This window comes from Saccostrea echinata, unplaced genomic scaffold, assembly GCF_033153115.1.
Source record: "Saccostrea echinata isolate AGI-Se365-2 ecotype Australia unplaced genomic scaffold, CSIRO_AGI_Sech_v1 ptg000013l, whole genome shotgun sequence".
NCBI lineage: Eukaryota > Metazoa > Mollusca > Bivalvia > Ostreida > Ostreidae > Saccostrea > Saccostrea echinata.
This window is the reverse complement of record NW_026889762.1, coordinates 5265131-5285467: the sequence shown is the minus strand read 5'-3', so window position 1 is coordinate 5285467 and position 20337 is coordinate 5265131. Positions and strand designations below refer to the sequence as shown.

General features: G+C 33.8%; 1 protein-coding gene across 1 annotated transcript in view; it reads right to left on the bottom strand.

The window, feature by feature from the left end:
- LOC133186386 (intermembrane lipid transfer protein VPS13A-like) overlaps positions 1 to 20337 on the bottom strand; it is an 82950-nt gene that overhangs the window by 19395 nt on the left and 43218 nt on the right. Inside the window, exons 40-60 of the mRNA XM_061321643.1 lie at positions 16222 to 16322; positions 15724 to 15995; positions 15285 to 15401; positions 14059 to 14217; positions 13033 to 13123; positions 12282 to 12454; positions 11886 to 12014; positions 11244 to 11460; positions 10227 to 10447; positions 9856 to 9907; positions 8755 to 8924; positions 8003 to 8071; positions 7734 to 7775; positions 7302 to 7405; positions 6965 to 7109; positions 5294 to 5380; positions 4371 to 4451; positions 3877 to 4064; positions 3452 to 3563; positions 3154 to 3288; positions 1520 to 1612 (exon numbers count right to left, since the gene is read on the bottom strand). Coding sequence (XP_061177627.1) covers positions 1520 to 1612; positions 3154 to 3288; positions 3452 to 3563; positions 3877 to 4064; positions 4371 to 4451; positions 5294 to 5380; positions 6965 to 7109; positions 7302 to 7405; positions 7734 to 7775; positions 8003 to 8071; positions 8755 to 8924; positions 9856 to 9907; positions 10227 to 10447; positions 11244 to 11460; positions 11886 to 12014; positions 12282 to 12454; positions 13033 to 13123; positions 14059 to 14217; positions 15285 to 15401; positions 15724 to 15995; positions 16222 to 16322 — 2758 coding nt within the window. The remainder of the gene's footprint in view (positions 1 to 1519; positions 1613 to 3153; positions 3289 to 3451; positions 3564 to 3876; positions 4065 to 4370; positions 4452 to 5293; positions 5381 to 6964; positions 7110 to 7301; positions 7406 to 7733; positions 7776 to 8002; positions 8072 to 8754; positions 8925 to 9855; positions 9908 to 10226; positions 10448 to 11243; positions 11461 to 11885; positions 12015 to 12281; positions 12455 to 13032; positions 13124 to 14058; positions 14218 to 15284; positions 15402 to 15723; positions 15996 to 16221; positions 16323 to 20337) is intronic.

Genomic DNA, 20337 nt, shown 5'->3' with positions numbered 1-20337 from the left:
GCCCACTTTGTGTATGCATATCAATAAATTTCACTGCATTTCATTCGTTTTGACCTAAAAAACACTTCATGTATGATTCTATTTTTACTATATAGGACCATAGGATTTGTAAATATATCGTTGTATAATTATTTCATCTTGATAAATATAATTCGGATGTTGTTTCTTCATTCCTTTTATTTATGGGGTAAACTTCGTGACTATAACATTAGATATATGAAACTTTAATCATTTTAGATATGGTTTGGTTGAATCAAATATTGTTTATACAGGTACTCTCTTTTCAAATAGTGTTGAAATCTTTCAAGTTGGCGTATGGTACGGCTTCCTGAGACGTCCAGTGTATTTTTCTTTTCTTTAGTTAGGCCCTTGAAAATAGGTTGTTTCTGTGCTTTAAAATACCTTTAAAAATTGCTGGGTCGACAACATTTGAACACCTGCCTGGTGGAGGGCTCCTAATTTAGACTTTTTCTCGGCACTTATGGCCATTGGTCATACATGTAAAGCATCAGTAAGGGATCTTTATCGTGCCAACATCTACATGTATACTGTGACACTGCATGGCCCTTCGTTTTTTACGGTCTCATTTGACTGACCAGTTTCCACGCCCCATGCCGGGACCTGTGACTTAGAATAAGCTCCTGAATTACGTCGTGACTCCAAAACGAAACACTAGAATTACTGCGCCATGCGAGGCCCATGACATTTTATCTGTGTAAGCACTCGAAGATGATAGTAGGTTTAAAAAAAATATACTCGGATGGCCGATGGTTGAGTTTTGCGAATCTTGTCTTTCTGTAAAAATTCAATTTCAATAAATTTAAAATTAAGTTCGAATGAATAATATTTGTGAATTAATTTACCATACATGTTAAATTTCATTTGTATGATATTCGGTTTAAAAATCGGTTTCTTTTGTTCTTTTTTATTTATACAGATATTATTCAATTTTAAGAATGTATTTTCAAAACTGCTGTCAGAAAAAAATAATAATTTACCTACCTACCTACTCAACTTGAAATTTTCGGGTCGGGTTAGGGGAAACAAAGATATTTTTAATGATGGCCTTGAGTCATCTTTTTGTAATTAATACATAATTAATACATACCAGTGAAGTCATAAAAAGTGTTAAGTTTAAACTACATATATTAATTACTTAAAATCATGTCATAAAAATTGGAGCAGGACTTTACATAGATTGATTCAGACCTCATTATCTCAATCTCAGTTGGACCAAGAGAAGAATTCCATATCCAAGGATTTGAGATATTCAGGGAAACATAATTAAAGAATGATTGGTTAAGAATTCAAAAACACTTCGACATATTCATGGTATTCGAGAGTATGGTGTTTGAGATACTAAAATTCAACTGTAGTGTTATTTAATGTAAAGATTGTTTGATTGATTGTTTATTGTTTAACGCCGAGTCGGCAATATTTCAGCCATGTTTCGGCGGTTAATGTAAAGAATGATAAAGTTTGCAAAGTTACATGATATGCATATACAAGTATAACAGACCTGTAGATGTAATTTGTAGCTCTGTTTGAGGTCCACACTGTGTAAATGACAGGATTCTCCCATCTGTAGCATCACAAAGGCTGACCGTGTCCCCTAGTGATAGAAAAGAAAACAAAATAACAGTAAATAACTTCTATTAGCAAATTCACTTGCTTAATACTAGAGCAAACAACTTTCACATTTATTTAATATTAAGATAAAACTGTCTATAAATTTGTCCACTGATTTTATTTTAAATATCAGTTTTATGTTTTTATTTTCAATACTGCATTTATTTAATACTGCATTCAGAAGTCTTAGAGTTTTTGTACCCATTACCAGTTATCAAGAATCAGTGAAATGAGGATGCAAGAATTAAAACACATTCTCAAGATTTGTTTTCTTTTTTCCCAAGTAAAATTAAAATCATAATCTTAATTAAATAAAAAAATATTTGTCCTGATCGATAAACATATATATATTTTTTAAAAAAGTTATTGATAATAAATACAAGTACTTTTAAAACATCAACATTTCAAACTATCTAAAATCATGTGACTGACTGTGCCATTAATACAAAAGGCTAAGCATTGTGTATAATTACTAATTACAAAAAAATATGGTTCTTTACAGATTAAAGCTGCAATATTGTGTGATATATATACAATACTTATAGTGGTGTAAATTGTACACTTGCCCACAAAACAAAACATTTTTCCTCATCAATCAAAATATGGTGACAGATACGATGAACCAAGTTTGTGTCTCCTACTAGTGTAAGTTAGGAAAGAGCACCTATTATAACTCTACTAATGATGTTCCTTTTCTAAGCTCATTGCAGGTTTAACTCACAACAGTTACTGGATTGCAACCAAAAATTCTAAATATAAATATTTTGTCACTTTTCCTCCAAAGAGAGCAATAAATCATTCTACAGGGAAGACTGAAATAACAAATTAAAGATCTTCTAGTCTAAAAACTGTAACCAAGGTTTTCCTATTGTACTGCCATGAAATATAATTATCTATATTTCTAAACCTCTGGAAATGAGTGGTTATAGCACAGCAATACTGTATCAAATGAAACTTAATCAGAAATCATTTCCCAAACTCACAAAGTCTGTGTATATAATTATAACATTGTATAATACTCACAGCTGCCTGTAATTAATCATAAGTAGAACTAGTTAAAAACAGCTATCAAACAGATTTAATATAGACATAAATATAGTTTTATAAATGTCTGACATTATATGGCTGTATGTTTGTAAGAGTAAGAGAGGCATATTTCTATATATGCATAGCTCTAGTGTTAGGATATATAGTACATGTACATAAGTTTGCATGTAATTATTTTCTACATAAAGCATGTCGATGAAACTTGAAATCAGTTACTGTATTAATTAAATGACATAGTTTAGAACTACTTAAATCACCTGTCCATTGTTACATTTATAAACTATAAACTATGAATCCAAAATGTCTTTAAAATACTTTTATTACAAATAAAACATGCATGTGTGTTTAGATTCATATCTCGAAAATACCCAGAACCTGTTCTTCTACCGTTGTATGCAGAATTTGACAATTCATATTTTAAACTTAGCATATTAAGACTATATTATATTTAACATTTCCAAAAAGAGAGATACTAACCTCTAGTGAGTACTGGATGTTGTAAGGGAGATAATTATGAAGTATGACTGGTGGACTTAAGGACAGCTGGTAATATGGGACTCCTGTAGGTACTGTCTGTGCGGGAACCAGTTTACTACCATCGGAACAGATGACCTTAAAGTAAAACAGAACGATATCAACTCACAAATAAAACAAAAATCTTTAATCTTAGAAAGTTAAAAATATTTACAGTGGAACAATAAATTATTAATATTTCACAATTTCTCATCAATGATTTTATATCACACAGTATAACAATAGTTTTATTTTTCCTCACCATGAAATAAAATGGTTCTAAGTCAGCCTCTGCCACAGGACAGGTATAAATCTTAGATTTTTCTTTCCCTGAGAAATCCTTCCACCAAATCTTTGTCTGTGTCATCTTGTAGCTGTAATACAAAGCAAAAACCGATCACAAATGACACAAAATCATGTAATTTCTTGGGAAGTACATGTACATGTATTTCAATTTACTACTTTTTTGGTTGAGTATTTTGCATAAGTAATTTTTTTTTAAAACAAAACAAATTTAAATTTATGAATGCAAAATAACTTGCTTAAAAAGGAACATAAATTTTTGGTTCTTTATAAACAAAATTATAAATATCTATTTAAGAATTTTTAATGATATGAACAATGTGGAAAAGATTGTTACAACCTTATAACCAAGAATTTCTTCTAAGTGAGTTCTACTGTGCTCACCTGCTATCTGAGGGACACAAGAACAAGTCCAGATGGTAGGCTACAAACAATGGGACATTATACACCTGTCCTGTCTCTATGGTAACCAGTTTGGAGAACTCTTCATTGTCACTCTCCACATCCTGGTATGTCTTCAGATCTTTAGTTTTACAGAACACATCCATGGACATATCCAAGTTATTCTTTATCTGAAAAATAATAAAATATTAATGCCACATAATTATTTCATCAAAAAACAAAGCTTAAATGTTGATCGAAAATCAATATGACTTTCTAGAGGTGCAATCTTCTTATTTTTGTAAAAAGGGTATTGTGCATTATATTATCCATGCATGTTTCCTTATGTGGCCCACTCTATTACAAAATTTTAACCATCTTTATAAATGTTATTTGGTCCGTCAACATAAAGAATTTCTACATATCAGCTTTATGTATGCCCCCACCCCCAAAATGTTCTGCAGGTTAACATGACCCCCCCTTCCCGCTTAACTAACCTGTAGAGGAGACAGGAAGTTGATGACTTTCCTTCCGTGCCATACATCAATGTCTAACAAGTACCAGTACTTTGTCTTGTGCTGTAATTGACAGAAAAAAAAAAAACTTCAGTAGTAATGACATAAATCATTCATAAAATAAAAAATAAACCTTAATGTTTTTTAAAGGAAAGCAGAGAAAAGAAACATAATACACAATGTCAAAATATTACTAATTTTTAAACATTAAATTAAAATAATCAAAAGTTGATAATTTATATAATATTGAAAAAAAATTTAACAACATTTAAATGAACACAGGGATTCTTATGTACAGTTTTGTTCATTTTACTTTAAATTTAACTATTTGTTCATGCAGCATCATTCAAAACATAACAATAGAATGCAAAAATCAAAATCTGTTGATTCAGAAATAATATACTCGGAGTCCACAGAACAAGATGGACTGGAACTCCACAGGGGTAGAAGCCATAACAATGTAAAACTTGATTTTTTTCCCCAAGTAGATTAAAGCTGATATAAACATGCATGACAACAAACACTAAGCCATACATTGGTGAGCCTATTTCTAAAGTTCATTTACCTGATCTGTCTGGTAACAAGATGAAAGAAAATTAAATTAAGTCAATAACTATTCTAAAACATTATTACCCTTTAAATTGTTGAAAACGTTAACCATTGTTTTAAATTTTTCTTAATATTTATTCCATTATCTCCCTCCCCTAACCCCCATACAACAATAGAAATATAATTGTACTCAAACTATAGTCTCTCCATAGTAATTTTTTATATATAATAGCTGAAGTATGAAACAAAAGAAGTCCAAATTAGTAATGATAGCAGTAATTACTGTTAATGATTATTAAAATTTCAGTACAACTGGCTAAGTTTATATACTGTGATGTAATTAAAACAGGTTGTACTTTAGATACCTTGTGTGGAGACAGAGGCATGAGTTGGCGACAGGCCCTTCTGTGTGACACAGTGGAGGATAAGTGGAACCCATCCACCTGTAAAATAACACATCAATTAACTATATACAGCCTTATCAATGAATCCACATGTAAAACAAAGAAATTAGTAACTCAAGTCCTGGAAAATAACATGTCAAATACATTTAACTGTCACTGGAAAATAACATGTCAAATACATTTAACATGTCAAATACATTTAACTGTCACTGGAAAATAACATGTCAAATATATTAAACATGTCAAATATATTTAACATGTCAAATACATTTAACTGTCACAAGTGCAGCTTATCATTGATATTCACTTACATATAGCTGCGAGATGACATAAAATGTGTAACTGTGCATAGATGACCTGATTCAGTTGTTGACATACTATCTTGTGTTTGTAGCTAGGAAACTTCAAATATAACTCACTGACAACTATTTAATGAATTGTTTTGGTATATTGTTCCCTTGAGGTTGAGCAAGAGTAAGGAAGGTAAAGCAACAACTTAGTGGATTCTAACGGTCATGAACAATGCAACTTACATTAAGTCTAAGCTTGTTGATGAAGACTGAGCCTATAAATAATGACTTACATGAGGTATGAACCTGTTGATAATGATTTACATGAAGTGATAACTTAATGAAGTCTGAACCTGTTAATACTGACTTAGATGAATTCTGAACCTGTTGATACTGACTTATGTGAAGTTTCAACCTTTCAATGCTGACTTACATGAAGTCTGAGCCTTTTCATACTGACTTGCATGAACTTTTAGAAACTGACTTACATGCAGTCTGAACCTATTGATGCTGATTTAGATTAAGTCTGAGCCTGTTGATGCTGACTTAAATGAAGTCTGAACATTTTAATGCTGACTTATATGAATTCAAGTTTGAACCTCTTGATGCTGACTTGTATGAATTCAAGTCTGAAACTGTTGATGCTGCCTTAAATCCACATCTGAACCTGTTGATACTGACTTGCATGAAATCTGAATTTATTGATGCTGATTACATGAAGTCTGAATCTGTTGAAACTGACTTATATGAAGTCTGAACCCATTGATGCTGACTTAAATGAAGTCTGAACCTACTGATGCTGACTTACATGAAGTCTGAACCTGTTGATGCTAACTCACATGAAGTTTGAACCTGTTGAACTGACTCACATGAAGTCTTAAACTGTTAATACTGACTTACATGCAGTCAGAACCTGTTTATACTGACTTACATGCAGTCTGAACCTGTTGAACTGACTCACATGAAGTCTTAAACTGTTAATACTGACTTACATGCAGTCAGAACCTGTTGATACTGACTTACATGCAGTCTGAACCTGTTGATGCTGACTTACATGAAGTCTGAACCTGTTGATGCTGACTTACATGAAGTCTGAATCTGTTGATGCTGACTTACACGAAGTCTGAACCTATTGATGTTGACTTACATGAAGCCCGAACCTGTTGATGCTGACTTATATGGAGTCTGAACCTGCTGATGCTGACTTACATGCAGTCTGAACCTGTTGATGCTGACTTACATGCAGTCTGAACCTGTTGATGCTGACTTACATGAAGCCTGAATCTGTTGATGCTGACTTATTTGAAGTCGGAACTTTTTGATGCTGACTTACATGAAGTCTGAACCTGTTGATATTGAGATTCTGTCCTGACAAGTAATCCTCATCATTGTCAAACACATATGCCCCTGCTGACACTGCCACATGACCCACTCGACCCAAGATGTTTGAGATCAGTCCATCAGCTTCGTCGGTCTCACTATAAACAGATGGGTAATTAATTTTCAGGACAGCATTAGTTATGTTTGATGTGTACAACTCATAAACTTTTTTTCTTTAAATCATGATATAAAGATTGAGAAGGCTTTAATTTGAGTTTAAGATAATAATTATGAGTCTGCATAATTATGTACGCTTGTGCAATATATAAAAAGAAAAAAAGATTCAAAACCTTTTAATTTCCAGTCCATTTGCATCAACAGTGTCAACATCACAAGCGGGGGGATTTTCCCCATCTTTGTACACTTGACAACCCTCTATATTTTCTGGGTGAATCTACAAAAATTTTCTTTTTACTTTTTTAAAAATATATTATCATGATGAATTTGTAAAATACAATGTGAGATAGTCACATTCAAAATACATGTATATTTACTTTTTTTTTCAGAGAGAAATAAATTCAATGAAATCAATTAGAATATCTTCCATATAGAGCCATAAAACAAATTACAGTCATGCAATTTGTTATTCAAGTTAACTTTATTTCTACACTATTATGCATTCAATCATTAGAAATTACACTTATTTGTACAGCAGCTGCTTAAACTTGAAAATTTTGTACACTACTAAATATAAAGTGAATCCTAATCTTGTTTATATTTACCTTGACATCTGGATGCAGAGTCACTGAAGCATTGACACCAAGCTAAATCATTAAAGAGAATGAATAGAATGAAATGCTAATGCTACAGTTCAAACTTTTACAACCAAAAGAAATCATGAAATTATTTTCAATTTACATGTTCATGTGAAACTGAGTCAACAACCATATCTTGTGTTATTGTCCACAGATTAATATAGTTCATAAAATGTTATTTCTTTTTAATATCAGAAAGTTTCTCTATCCTGATTATAGTCAAAATCCTCTGTAACCTTGTTTATTATCTGTAGTGCTGGTAGGTTAACAGTGTCCATTTCCAGTGTCTCAGGTGCTGTCATGGCCTGATAATAAAACAAAAATTAGATGTCTTACAGTATTTAAATTCTACCTTCATTTATAAATCATTTATTTGCAAAAGACAGCAAAGAAATTTAAAAGAAAGGATGCATTTAGGTATAAGCATTTAATAATACTCCATACTGTTACTGGTAATTGCCTTGTACATGTATTATCAATTTGAAACTAAACCCCAAAGTTTCTTTAGCTGATATTAGTGATTTCAAGTAAATTGACACAAAATGTTGGGGTGTCATTGGTCCTTTAAGGTCAGTATACTAAGTAGAAACAAAGTTGGGCCTGTACTTTAACATTGTTGATGTCCATCAGTACATTATTGGCCTGTGTGATACAGTGTATGTGATGGTAATAAGAAGTTCATGTGAATCAACATAAAATTTACACCTGTATTTTTACCTACACATTGGATGATATTAAGAAGCAATAAGTCCTGTGAGGACATTATAAAGTCACATCTGTATGAAATATGAAGATAACGAACAGTATTCAATCTTGAAAGTCCAATGAAATAATACAAATTTGGAGCAGAGAAAACATGGACCTCAAATTTAGAGTTGGGATCTTGTGCCAAGGAGGAGCGAGCATCCCCTGCCCCCGCTGTGTGCACCTTGTCATGATAAAAAAAAAAAAACACGAAAAATCCGTAGACAATTCAGTGCATATTTACCTTGTTGATGTCAGTCAGTACATTAATGGCCTGAGGGGTGACATTGAGGAGTAGTTGGTCCTGTGAGGCCATTATAAAATAATAAGACTGAGGAACATCACCCCCTGCTTCTCCTTCCTCTATGGTGTCCTGTTCTGACGTCAAAAGTGGTGCATCAACTTCATCCAAGTCTGCTGAAAGTTTTTATGGTGAAAATGTTCTTAAATTACACTTTCTTTCTTTCTACATTCTAAAGTCAGTATTACCACCTTATTTCTAAACTTTGATTTTTTTTTTCAAGTTAACACTCCTTGTGAAAATAATTTTGAATAATTTTTTTCATAGATAAATAAAAAAAAAAACATTGTGTAGTGCTATTCTAGGTATTCTAATCATGTAATCAAAATAAATAGAGAAATGATACAATTACATGAAAATGATACAAACAAACCACTGTATGGTTATTTACATTACTGTACAATTAAAGGTCATAGGAAACGATTCTTAACACTAGGATTTCACTTTTTAAACCTAAAGCTATATATGAAAGAAGGTAATAAGAGTTTACAGATTAAACAAATATAAATCTTTTTGAGAGATAAAGCCAGTATCACCTAAACATGGTTGAAGTGAGCTAAAACAGGTTCAGAATTTTCAACTGAACGTGAAGATGAGCAATTTACAATTTTCTCTTTATGTTTGAAACCATTTAGAAATGACAAATACAATCAAGGGATACATCTGATACCTCAATGTTTCATGTTAGCATACTAGGAATACAGGTTACTTAAACATTTTAAGGTTAAGTGGACAGGTCTGCACAATTTCTCTTCATGGAAGTCAAGAACAACATAAAACTGCAGTAATTTATTGTTCAAGGAGGAATTTTATTATATATGTGGCATTGCTTTGATATTCCTATACAAATTTATGAAAGCTTTAATCATGGACAAAAAAAAAAGAATGAGGAGTTAGTGTATATATACATGTAGTTATTTTCAATTATTTCTCTTTACTTCCACAGTATAAAAATCATGCAACCTGGTCAAATCAAAACAAAAAGGATAAAAATGAAAGTACATAAAAATCTAGGGAGGGGAAAATGAAACAAGAAATTTAAACCTTCTCTGTGTGGTGCAAAGCAAGAGCAGTGAGGACAGGAAGTAACTCTTCTGTTTGAAAACAACAAAAGGTAGGCCAAGGATGTAATGAAGGGAGAATGCTATAATTATAATGCTGAAAAAAATTCAAGTGAACAAAAAAATAGCACCATAGGAAATGGCATGCAAAAAAGTTACTTTTCCCACTGATGTCATAAATAAATTGTACATTCTGCATTCAAAACAAGGCAAGCATTATGTTTAAAATGAAGAGTAAAAAAAGGTTAAAAAGAAACCAAATCTGATCTGCAGGGAAAATGCAGCATAGCTAATTCAAAGGTTATATAAAATGCAAGCATAAGCATTTTCTATTCCAGTAACAACAATCAATATACCCCTTCCAGCCTGCATGGGCCCTTTAGGAGTAAGAAATACAGGTTTATCCAAAGAGGGATCAAACAGTTCATCATTATCATCCGTGTCACTAATATCCGCATCCTCACTGCTGTCGTCATCAGAGAAAATTCCCCCAAGTTTGTTTGTGATGCTCTGAATCAACCCGTCTGGTTCTGTGTCAGACTCTCCTTGTATACTTGGCTGATGACTGAGTGATTCTGTAAAACCACACACTTACAAATCTATAGCAGTAAGACAGATCATGGACAATGTCCCTGAGAGATGACTAATGCTGACCAACAAACACCTAATCTGTGTATCTACCAGCCAAGCAGACTAGTCACGCTATTTGGAAAAGGATCTTGGTGTTTTAAGTTGCATAATTTCAGAAAAAACTAGCAAGGATCTATTGTACATCAACAACTGGTGATAAACTTTGAAAGTATGATAACAGTTTTTGCACAATCTCCCACACCACCACCTATTTTGAACAATTCACTAAAACCATGCAGAGCTAGCATCACTTTATCTACAGACAACTATTCCTGAAGGGTTTGGGAGGATTACAGTTATGAAAGCTTTAGTTTCTAGTGCAATATGTATCTAAATTGGGTCAAACTCACGCACTCCATAATGAGGCATTATAAGCACTAAATTATCAAACTGAACTTGTCAAATAGTGTGCAAATGATCATGGAACTTTATAATAATTATATATCTGTACATGTATGTATGAGTGTAAATTTTAGGTCAATATTCTGAATGAAATAAATGGGCTAAACAAACCCAAGTTTTCACAACCAATACTTCAAAAGCTTAATTATATACCAATGCAGCTACAAAGTTAACTCTGTATGTATACAGTCACAAAGATCTCCAGATTAGTACAATATTTATCAATTCAAGTGAAGTGCTTTTCTCAGCACACAAGCTAGCTCATTTACATATTTATTTATATATCAGTATCAGCAATCCAATAAAATCTTATAAAAACCATTTACAATCTCCACCTACCATGACTGCGTTCACTGGCCAGTCTTGATGCCCTGCCAGTTAACTTTGGTCTCAGGACAGTCATTTCTGTGGACTCGTCAGTCTCGGACTCGGAGGTGCTGGACCGCTTCATGCTGCGGTGAAGCAGCTGTTGAACATCATTTCTCAAACAATCCTCCATGTTGAAGTTTTCTTGGACATGGTTAAAGGCCATAGGGTAGCTCCGGCCCTTTACAATCTGTCAATATCATGAGCATAAATGATTTTAGAATTCACTTTTTTTCTTCAAAGAAAAGTCTTAATGAAACTCCTTCTTTCCTTGGACACTCAGACACTAACCTTCATAATGGTCCACCAGGGTCTATAGACACCCACAGACACAAAGACACTAACCTTCATAATGGTCCACCAGGGTCTATAGACACCCACAGACACAAAGACACTAACCTTTATAATGGTCCACCAAGGTCTATAGACACCCACAGAGACATAGACACTAACCTTTATAATGGTCCACCAGGGTCTATAGATACCCACAGACACACAGACACTAACCTTTATAATGGTCCACCAGGGTCTATAGATACCCAAGAACACAGAGACAATAACCTTCATAATGGTCCACCAGGGTCTATAGACACCCACAGACACATACACACTAACCTTTATAATGGTCCACCAGGGTCTGTATACACCTACAGATTCACAGACAGGTTCCACTAGTGGTTCCCAGACACTCAGTTTCTCATTGAAGTAAGATGCCTTCAGTTCCAAGTCAGCCTTCATATGTAACTATAAAATTAGATTTTAATAATTGATAAAATAATTATTTCAAAATTTTATACATGAGTTAGTTTTCACCTTGAAGGTAACTACATTTTACAATAAATTATTTTAAAATTATAACATGCAATTCCATTCAAATATACATATGCTGATATATTAAGTACAAAAAAAGATGCATTTCAACTTTCTAGCAAATGTTATTCAACAGCTGAGAACTGATTCATCTTTCTTCTTGCTTTATATCACTTTATTATAATTATCAACAAGTTTAACCTGTTTAGACCAGTCATGGATTGTGGAATCCAGAGAGCAGTACACATGGAGTAAATCCACATGGTGATCCAGATTCCGGATCCGGAAATACACATTGATCTTCTCCACGGTAACCAGTAGTGTCTCTGATGGGGTACTTTTGGGGATTAGAGGGTTAGAAGGCTTCTCTGGATCTATAAATAGAATGTGGATAACAAGGTCATACATATAGAGTTTAGTATGGAGTGGGAGAATGTGGTGGAGAGAAAGGGGACTTAGAAGTAAAAAAATATATATATTTTAGGTGTTTCATTAAAAGTGTGTTCCTTTTAACAGTGTTTTCCTGTATACTTGCAAAGAAAAATTGGTTTTTGTGCCCCCGAATTGAAAGATCCCGGGGGTATATTGTTTTTGCCCTGTCTGTCTGTTTGTCTGTTGTCAACTTTAACCTAGCCCATAACTATTGTGCTGTCAAGGGTAAGGATTTAATATTTGACATGAGTGTTCATTATGACCTTTCCATTAGTACAGAAATTTTTGATCATGTGACCTCAACTGTGACCTTTGACCTACATTTGAAAACTTTAACATTGGCCATAATTATTGCACTGTAGTCTACGTCTCACTCTAGAATTGTGTTACCATCAGGGGCATAGTGTTTCATAAACACATTTTGTTTTAAATTAGAAATACATAACCCATCTGAAATTAAACCAGCAAACACCGTATGTTCATTTTCTTGCTTGTGAATTACATTGAGTATTAATGTTACCTATTTTGTCTAGCCATTTTCCGGCAGAGGTTTGGTGAATACTCCACAGATTGGTGAATTGTTTGGGGTCCTTCTTCTCTTTTACTTCTTCCTGTTGTACATGTAAAATCAATAAATACAATAACATTACACTGCTTACAGAAGTAAATGGAAACTAGAATTAAAATTCTATGTGTGAAATATTTACCATCCCCCCAAGTTTATATCATTCTGTAAATACTATACATTAAAATTTGCTTTAAGAAAATTCAATTAAAACACCTTTGTCTAGTTCTTTACGACAAAAATTCCTAAAATTTTGAAAAAAAAGGTGCTTTTTTTCACAAAAACAGAAAAAAACTCACAATTTTAAAAGCACATGCCAATTTTTGCAATTCAATTTAACAAAGAACTATATGCGGTATATGCACATTTTTGCCCCCACAAAAGTCATATTTTGAAAATTTCTTGAAATGGCTTAATTGTATATATTGTGTGAGAAATCTAAATTAACAAAAAATATTACAGTTTTGAAGTAGATTATTGGCAACTTTTGTTTCTATCATGTCACAAACTATTCGGATTTTGTGTTATTTTTCAGAAAAAGGAAAAAATGGACAAAATTTGTTCAATTTTTTCTATAAAATTTATAGAGCGCAGGCCTGCTCAAGAACAATATTTACATATTTCATTGATATCATCATTCTACACATTATATCAAAATATTGAGTTGGAGCAGACCTGCGCTCAGTGACTTTTACTCAAAATATCGACGTAATATGCACTTTTTCTGTATAAATCATGGAAATTTGGAATTTACGTCATCTTTCTGATGTCATATCTAACATATGGCGTCATGGCTTATGAAAATATTCAGTGCTTTGAAGTCTGCAGATATTTCCCTGTTTTAGAACATAATTATATATTTCTCCGTCAAAGTTTGATTTTGGGGGCAAATTTTGGTCATTACTGAATATAGTCCTTTTTACACAAATTGTCTAGTAATCTTATTCACTTTCAACACAATAGTTTCACTTCATTTATTACCTTAGTTTCCTCATCACTTGTCAACATCTTGGAGACGTCATACACCAGACGGATGACTTGTGGTGTCACATACACCTCCAGCTCCGACAGTGACACCTTGTGGTGGGCGTGGTTATCCCCCACCCTTCTCTCCAAGTCTACCTTACATGGCTGTATCACCTGTATACAGATTACAGAAACTAAATATACTATACAGTGACACCTTGTGGTGAGTGTGATTATTCCCTATCCTCCTCTCCAAGTCTACCTTACATGGCTGTATCACCTGTTCACAGATTACAGATACTATAAATACTACAGACAGTGACACCTAGTGGTGGACATGGTTATCCCCCACAGATGCTATAAATATTACAGACAGTGACACCTAGTGGTGGGCATGGTTATCCCCCACCCTTCTCTCCAAGTCTACCTTACATGGCTGTATCACCTGTATACAGATTACAGATACTATAAATACTACATACAGTGACACCTAGTGGTGGGCATGGTTATCACCCACAGATATTATAAATACTACAGACAGTGACACCTAGTGGTGGGCGTGGTTATCACCCACAGATATAAATACTACAGACAGTGACACCTAGTGGTGGGCGTGGTTATCCCCCAAAGATACTATAAATACTACAGACAGTGACACCTAGTGGTGGGCGTGGTTATCCCCCACCCTCCTCTCCAAGTCTACTTTACAGGGCTGTATCACCTGTATACAGATAACAGATACTATAAATACTACAGACAGTGACACCTAGTGGTGGACGTGGTTATCCCCCACAGATGCTATAAATACTACAGACAGTGACACCTTGTGGTGGGCGTGGTTATCCCCCACCCTCCTCTCCAAGTCTACCTTACATGGCTATATCACCTGTACACAGATAACAGATACTATAAATACATGTACTACAGACAGTGACACCTAGTGGTGGGCATGGTTGTCCCCCACACTCCTCTCCATGTGTACCTTACAGGGCTGTATCACCTGTATACAGGTAATAGATACCAGATATCTGTCCATCTACATACCCACTAATCGGACTTTGTCTATCTGTCTACTTTTACCCACTACTGGGAAATTGTCAGTCTGTCTACATTTATTGACTACTTTGAAGGTTGTCTGTCTGTCTATCTGTCTGTCTTTCTGTCTTCATTTACCCACTACTGGGAGGTTGTCTGTCTGTTTGTTTGAAGGTTGCCTTTTTTGTCAAAACAGGTGTACTTACCCAGTGTTTAGAGGTTGCCTTGGACCCTATCCTTGAGTTGTACATTTTTAAGTCTTTGACTGTTGATCCCAGTATCTGTTCTGAACTGTCATTTTTCATGTTGAATTCTATATCTGCCTGATAAAATAAATAAAAATGCTATTGAGGAGGATTTCCCACTTTTCTTTGACAAGGTTTTCTATTGATTAATTAATCTTGAGAATTGAAGAACTGATGTATACTGGTTTGAAAAACACATTCAAACAATGATTCAAGTAAGTTATATATGTAATACTATGTACTAGTATCTCATGACAAACACCCTTATAAGGAAACTCCTGACTGAAAGTGTTTCAGTTAACCATTTAATTTAAAAATTTTATCTTTAAAAAAGGGATTACTGTATTATATGAAATGACAATATTTTGTGAACTTGGCAAATAAAATACTAATAAGAAACCTCTAAAACAAGAATTCTGTCATCATTTGGACCCGGACTTCCATGAAGAATAAATTCAGGCTGTTTGATGGTCCCATACAATGTAAATACTCCTGTGGGCTGGGGTTCCGGTGCTGGAGAGTCTGGGAAATCTCCCCCATCCACACTGGTACTGTCCCTGGGGGAGGGGGTGGTGGGTGTGTCTGTCTGTAGAGCCTGGAGGAAGTACTGATACAGGGTCTGTAGGTATGTGATGTGGATGTTCACTGTGATTTTCTCCATTCTTACATCAGCTGAGGGGGAAAATTACACAGATTTCTTGAACTGCCATTGTACATTTCTTATGCATTTTAATCAAGTACACTCTGACAGGTTTTTGTGGAACATTTGTGACATAGAGAACTTTATTAATAGCACATTTTACAGATTAAGGAAATATTTCAAAGATAATTGTTTATTTTATTAACTGATTTTTTTTCTTGGTCAGTTATTGTTCTAAATACGTGTTCAGTTACCTACCCTCTTGGTTCCCATTGGTCCTCTCCTTGTATATAACAGAAATTAGGGGAAGTAACTCCTCCTCTTCTTTCTTGATTGTTCCCCTTTCACAGTCTATAATTCTGAAACCAGAAATTAATCATATGACTGCCGTCATGAGAAAAGGGCCCTTATCTTTTGACGTCACAATGCGCAGAAAACGACGTCAAAGTCGCGGTATTGTAAACACGGAAGTAATTTTTGTCGAGTGCGTTTTGTGAACAAGATATAAAATTGGATTTCCAGATGTTACAAGAAAAAATTAAATGATATGAAATTTGATGCGGAAATTTTTAATAAATAATATAATTACATACTAGTACATGCATTTATTAATTATTCTGTTTCAGTATTTAACTTGATATCACATAATCAAGCTAAACGCGATATTGAACTCATTGTTAATTACGACGATTTATAGCGACGTGTTTATATGATGCATGCCTCAAGATACTGTACATTTGTTGTCTGAGCAATCTTCAAATGTTTAAATTTGACTAATATTCAATAGACTAAGTCTTATTATGAAATGGCATTCTACATACACGTATATATTTTTTTTTCAGCGAGGGGGGATCAATGCGCATATACACTTCTCTTTTCTAAAAAATACCTTCACGTAAAATGTATTTACCCATTTTAATACGAAGTTAATCATATCGATATGCGCAGTTAGACCAGCTCAGGGTGAAGCGTCGATATCAAAATGTGTGTTGGGGGGGGGGGGGGGGGCAGAGATCATTGAAATGGAAAACAAATCTGCGAATAAAAAAGCAATCGGTAAAATTTCATTCTAAAAAGAGAACCTTTCTTTTTTATTGGGGGAGGGGGGGAGGGGGGGTTAGATACTGGTATCATGGGAAATCCGAACCTCCTACTCTAACAAAGAATAACGGGGGGGGGAGCAAACGGTCCCTATATAGATAATTCTTTGCTAAATTAACAGCAAGAGCATATGCAAAGGGGAAAACGGAAAAGGGGGATGCCACGGAAATTTTGCATAAAATAAATTATGGTAAAAAAAAACATTTTGAAATGATCAAATAAATACATAAAAAAGTAGTTTCTGATAAAATTTATCTATCAATTTTCTTAAATTGTTGCGATAAAAGCTGACTTGAAATTGAATTGCAATATGTTTAGGAAATAAATACAACTATATAATGTGGACTTTTTCCAAAAGCATTATGATCAATGTTGAAGAAAATAGCAATTACATCGACGGTGATATTAGGATTTAAAATATTTATGAAACAGAAGAAACAACAGATTAAACAATAGATTAGGCTGTTAAGAAATTAGAAATTTCTGATAAATGTTGAAATGGCGACATCTTTTGGGAATAAATCACCGATAGAGGAATTAGTACTAGTAACAAGTGGTTATAAGTGTCATATTCAAATGTTAAGAAAATGTTCAAAAACATCAACCACAATTTTGTAAGACAACGAAGACAATCAAGAAATCTAAATTTTGATAAAGATGAAAGAAAAATTAACATTGGTGATGTTTCGAGCGGAAAAAAAAGGTTCAGGCAAAACTTTGAAAACCATAAAATATGTTAGAAAAAACATTTTTTTTTTTGGTTGACTGTTGAATTCATGTACATCTGTATGTAATAAATTAGTCACGTTTCGTGTTAAAATCTTGGACGTTGAGTCTCTGCTCCGATATTTCAATATCCCGGATATCTAGACATTTTTTGAAAGGTCCGTTGCTATTGGGATACTGAAGGAAAAGGATTAAACAAGCACACACATCTTTCTGATTTTAAAGAAAAAAAAATTGTTTCTATTTCAGATGTGTGGTGACAGGCAAAAATAAGAGCCATGTTCTTTAATTTCAAGATTTTTGAAACACTAACTAGGCAAAAATGGTTTGTCTATTTTATCTTTAGCTTTCCAGACAAAAGCAGATACTAAGTCGCCTATGAAGGTCAAGTTAGAGTGGTAGAGTTACAAACATTCAATAGGATATTACTTAACCGAATCGCCCCATATACAAAAAAAAGTATTAACATGTGTGTCGGACGTAATATTTAATTATTGTTTAAGAATATATTTTATGTACGTTTCGTCGCATCGAAATATGAAAAACTTAGATGTCAGATTAAGAAAGATGGAGAAGATGAATCGATGACCTTAATTATGTTAATATACATATATTCAAGCAGGTCCGTAGCTACAAATTCAAAAGTGTGGGGGGGGGGGGGTGGGATTCCTACATAAATCTGACACGCAATTAAAAAAATACCCTATACTGACTAAAGAGTGGTGGTGGTTTTTTCAGGGGGGGGGGGGGGGGGGGGCTTCCCAAATAATCTGAGAAGCAGAAAAAGGGGGAAAACTTATCTGTACAAAAATCCTGGAATTTTCCAGTGCTCCACCTTACACCAACAAAAATTTGGTGGGATGGGGGACGGGAGAACCAGCACCTATAAAAGGAAAATTTGCTAATATTATACTAAGAAAAAGTGGGGGCAGCCCCCCCCCCCCCCCCCCCCCCCCCGCCTTCTACGGGCCTGTTAATTCTTGCAAGAGATTCGGTTTCAATTTCAAATAGATTTCATAAAAATTGTAATGCAACTTGATTTTATTTCGTTCAGAGAAGTCCGTTTAGTATGTATATATATTTAATAAAAGAGCCAAGAGCAGTACAGCCATCCTTTTGATCGAACTATACAATATATACATAAACCATATATTTTTTTAAAATTAACGGCCCTTTTAAGAAATGATGAACGATAATTGTGTGTTCATAATTGCAGTAGCGTCGAGAGCACAAGTGTCTCAAAACAATAAAAAAAAAAAATGGGGGGGGGGGGGGATCAAAGTACAGAAACGTTTATAACCGCTTTTGATGACGTGTGAGTTGCTTAAAAAGTAAGAAGTTGGCAAAAATTTAAATTTTTGTGTCCGGAATAAACGTTCATAAAACAATCCTTTGACATCATTATGTGCCTCCTTGCTGTTTCTACATATCATATCTAAGACAGGTGAATAAACTGAATTGTATCAACAATGGAAACTTAATTATTTAAACATTTTGAATAAAGTGCTCAATAAAAGATAAAGGATTATCCCCTTGGAGGTAGTGAACAGATTTTTTTTTATGAATTATGTTTTTTTTTCTGAAACTTTACAAAAAAAAAAAAAAAAGGTTTCACATCATGGCGTATCTGAATTTATTTCCCATTAGAATTTTTCGGTGATACAGAAAATACATGAGGTGTTATTATCCCTTTGTAACAAAGTTACAGGGGATAAAGTAACGTGTGTGTATGTGGATGAGCGAATGCTTGCTTATATCCCAAAATATTGTTTTAAGATCGGGATCGATATGCTCTTTTGCGAGGAGATGCCCCGCTTTAATTGCATGAGGTGCCCTTCTGGGACATCTATATAGATCTTTTTTATAATTTAATATTACAAGTACTTTACATCTTTTATACATTGAAATAGAGTATTAATTATAGAAAGAATACAGTGGAATTCAACAAGTATTAATTTTTCGACTCGATAAAGACACGTTCCTAGATCCTGTCTAGACCCCCACCCCTCCCTCTACGAAATTACTAGATATGCCCTATATAGTATGAAAAAAGTGTGCGACTCCCCTTGTGAATAATTACACACTAGTTGCTTGGAAGAAAAAAAATCAAGTTTATATGTGTTAAAACGATTAAGGTTATTTTAAAAATGTAGTTTTTTTAAAGAATGCTTGGAAACTGAATTTGACGCACGCGACGTCATTACGTTTTCAGTGAGTAACGTCAATGTTGTTTTGAAGCGGCCTTACTAAAATGCTCATAAAATACTGAAAAAAGTGAGATATTTTTAAAACTTGTGTATATTTGCATTCAGAAAGAGTCAGACTATCATAATTGACCAAAAAGTCAATTTGTGGAATTTTGACCTTAAGGGCCCTTTTCTCATGACGGCAGTCATATATAAATCATGCAACAACAATGTATTTATAAAACATATGCCAAAAAAGATCTGAAAGATAATGAGTCTCTAGCATGTACATGATTCTTGTTTCAAAAATGTGTGTTTATAACAACACTTTTTTCATGACATGTATTTTTCGTTCACTCTG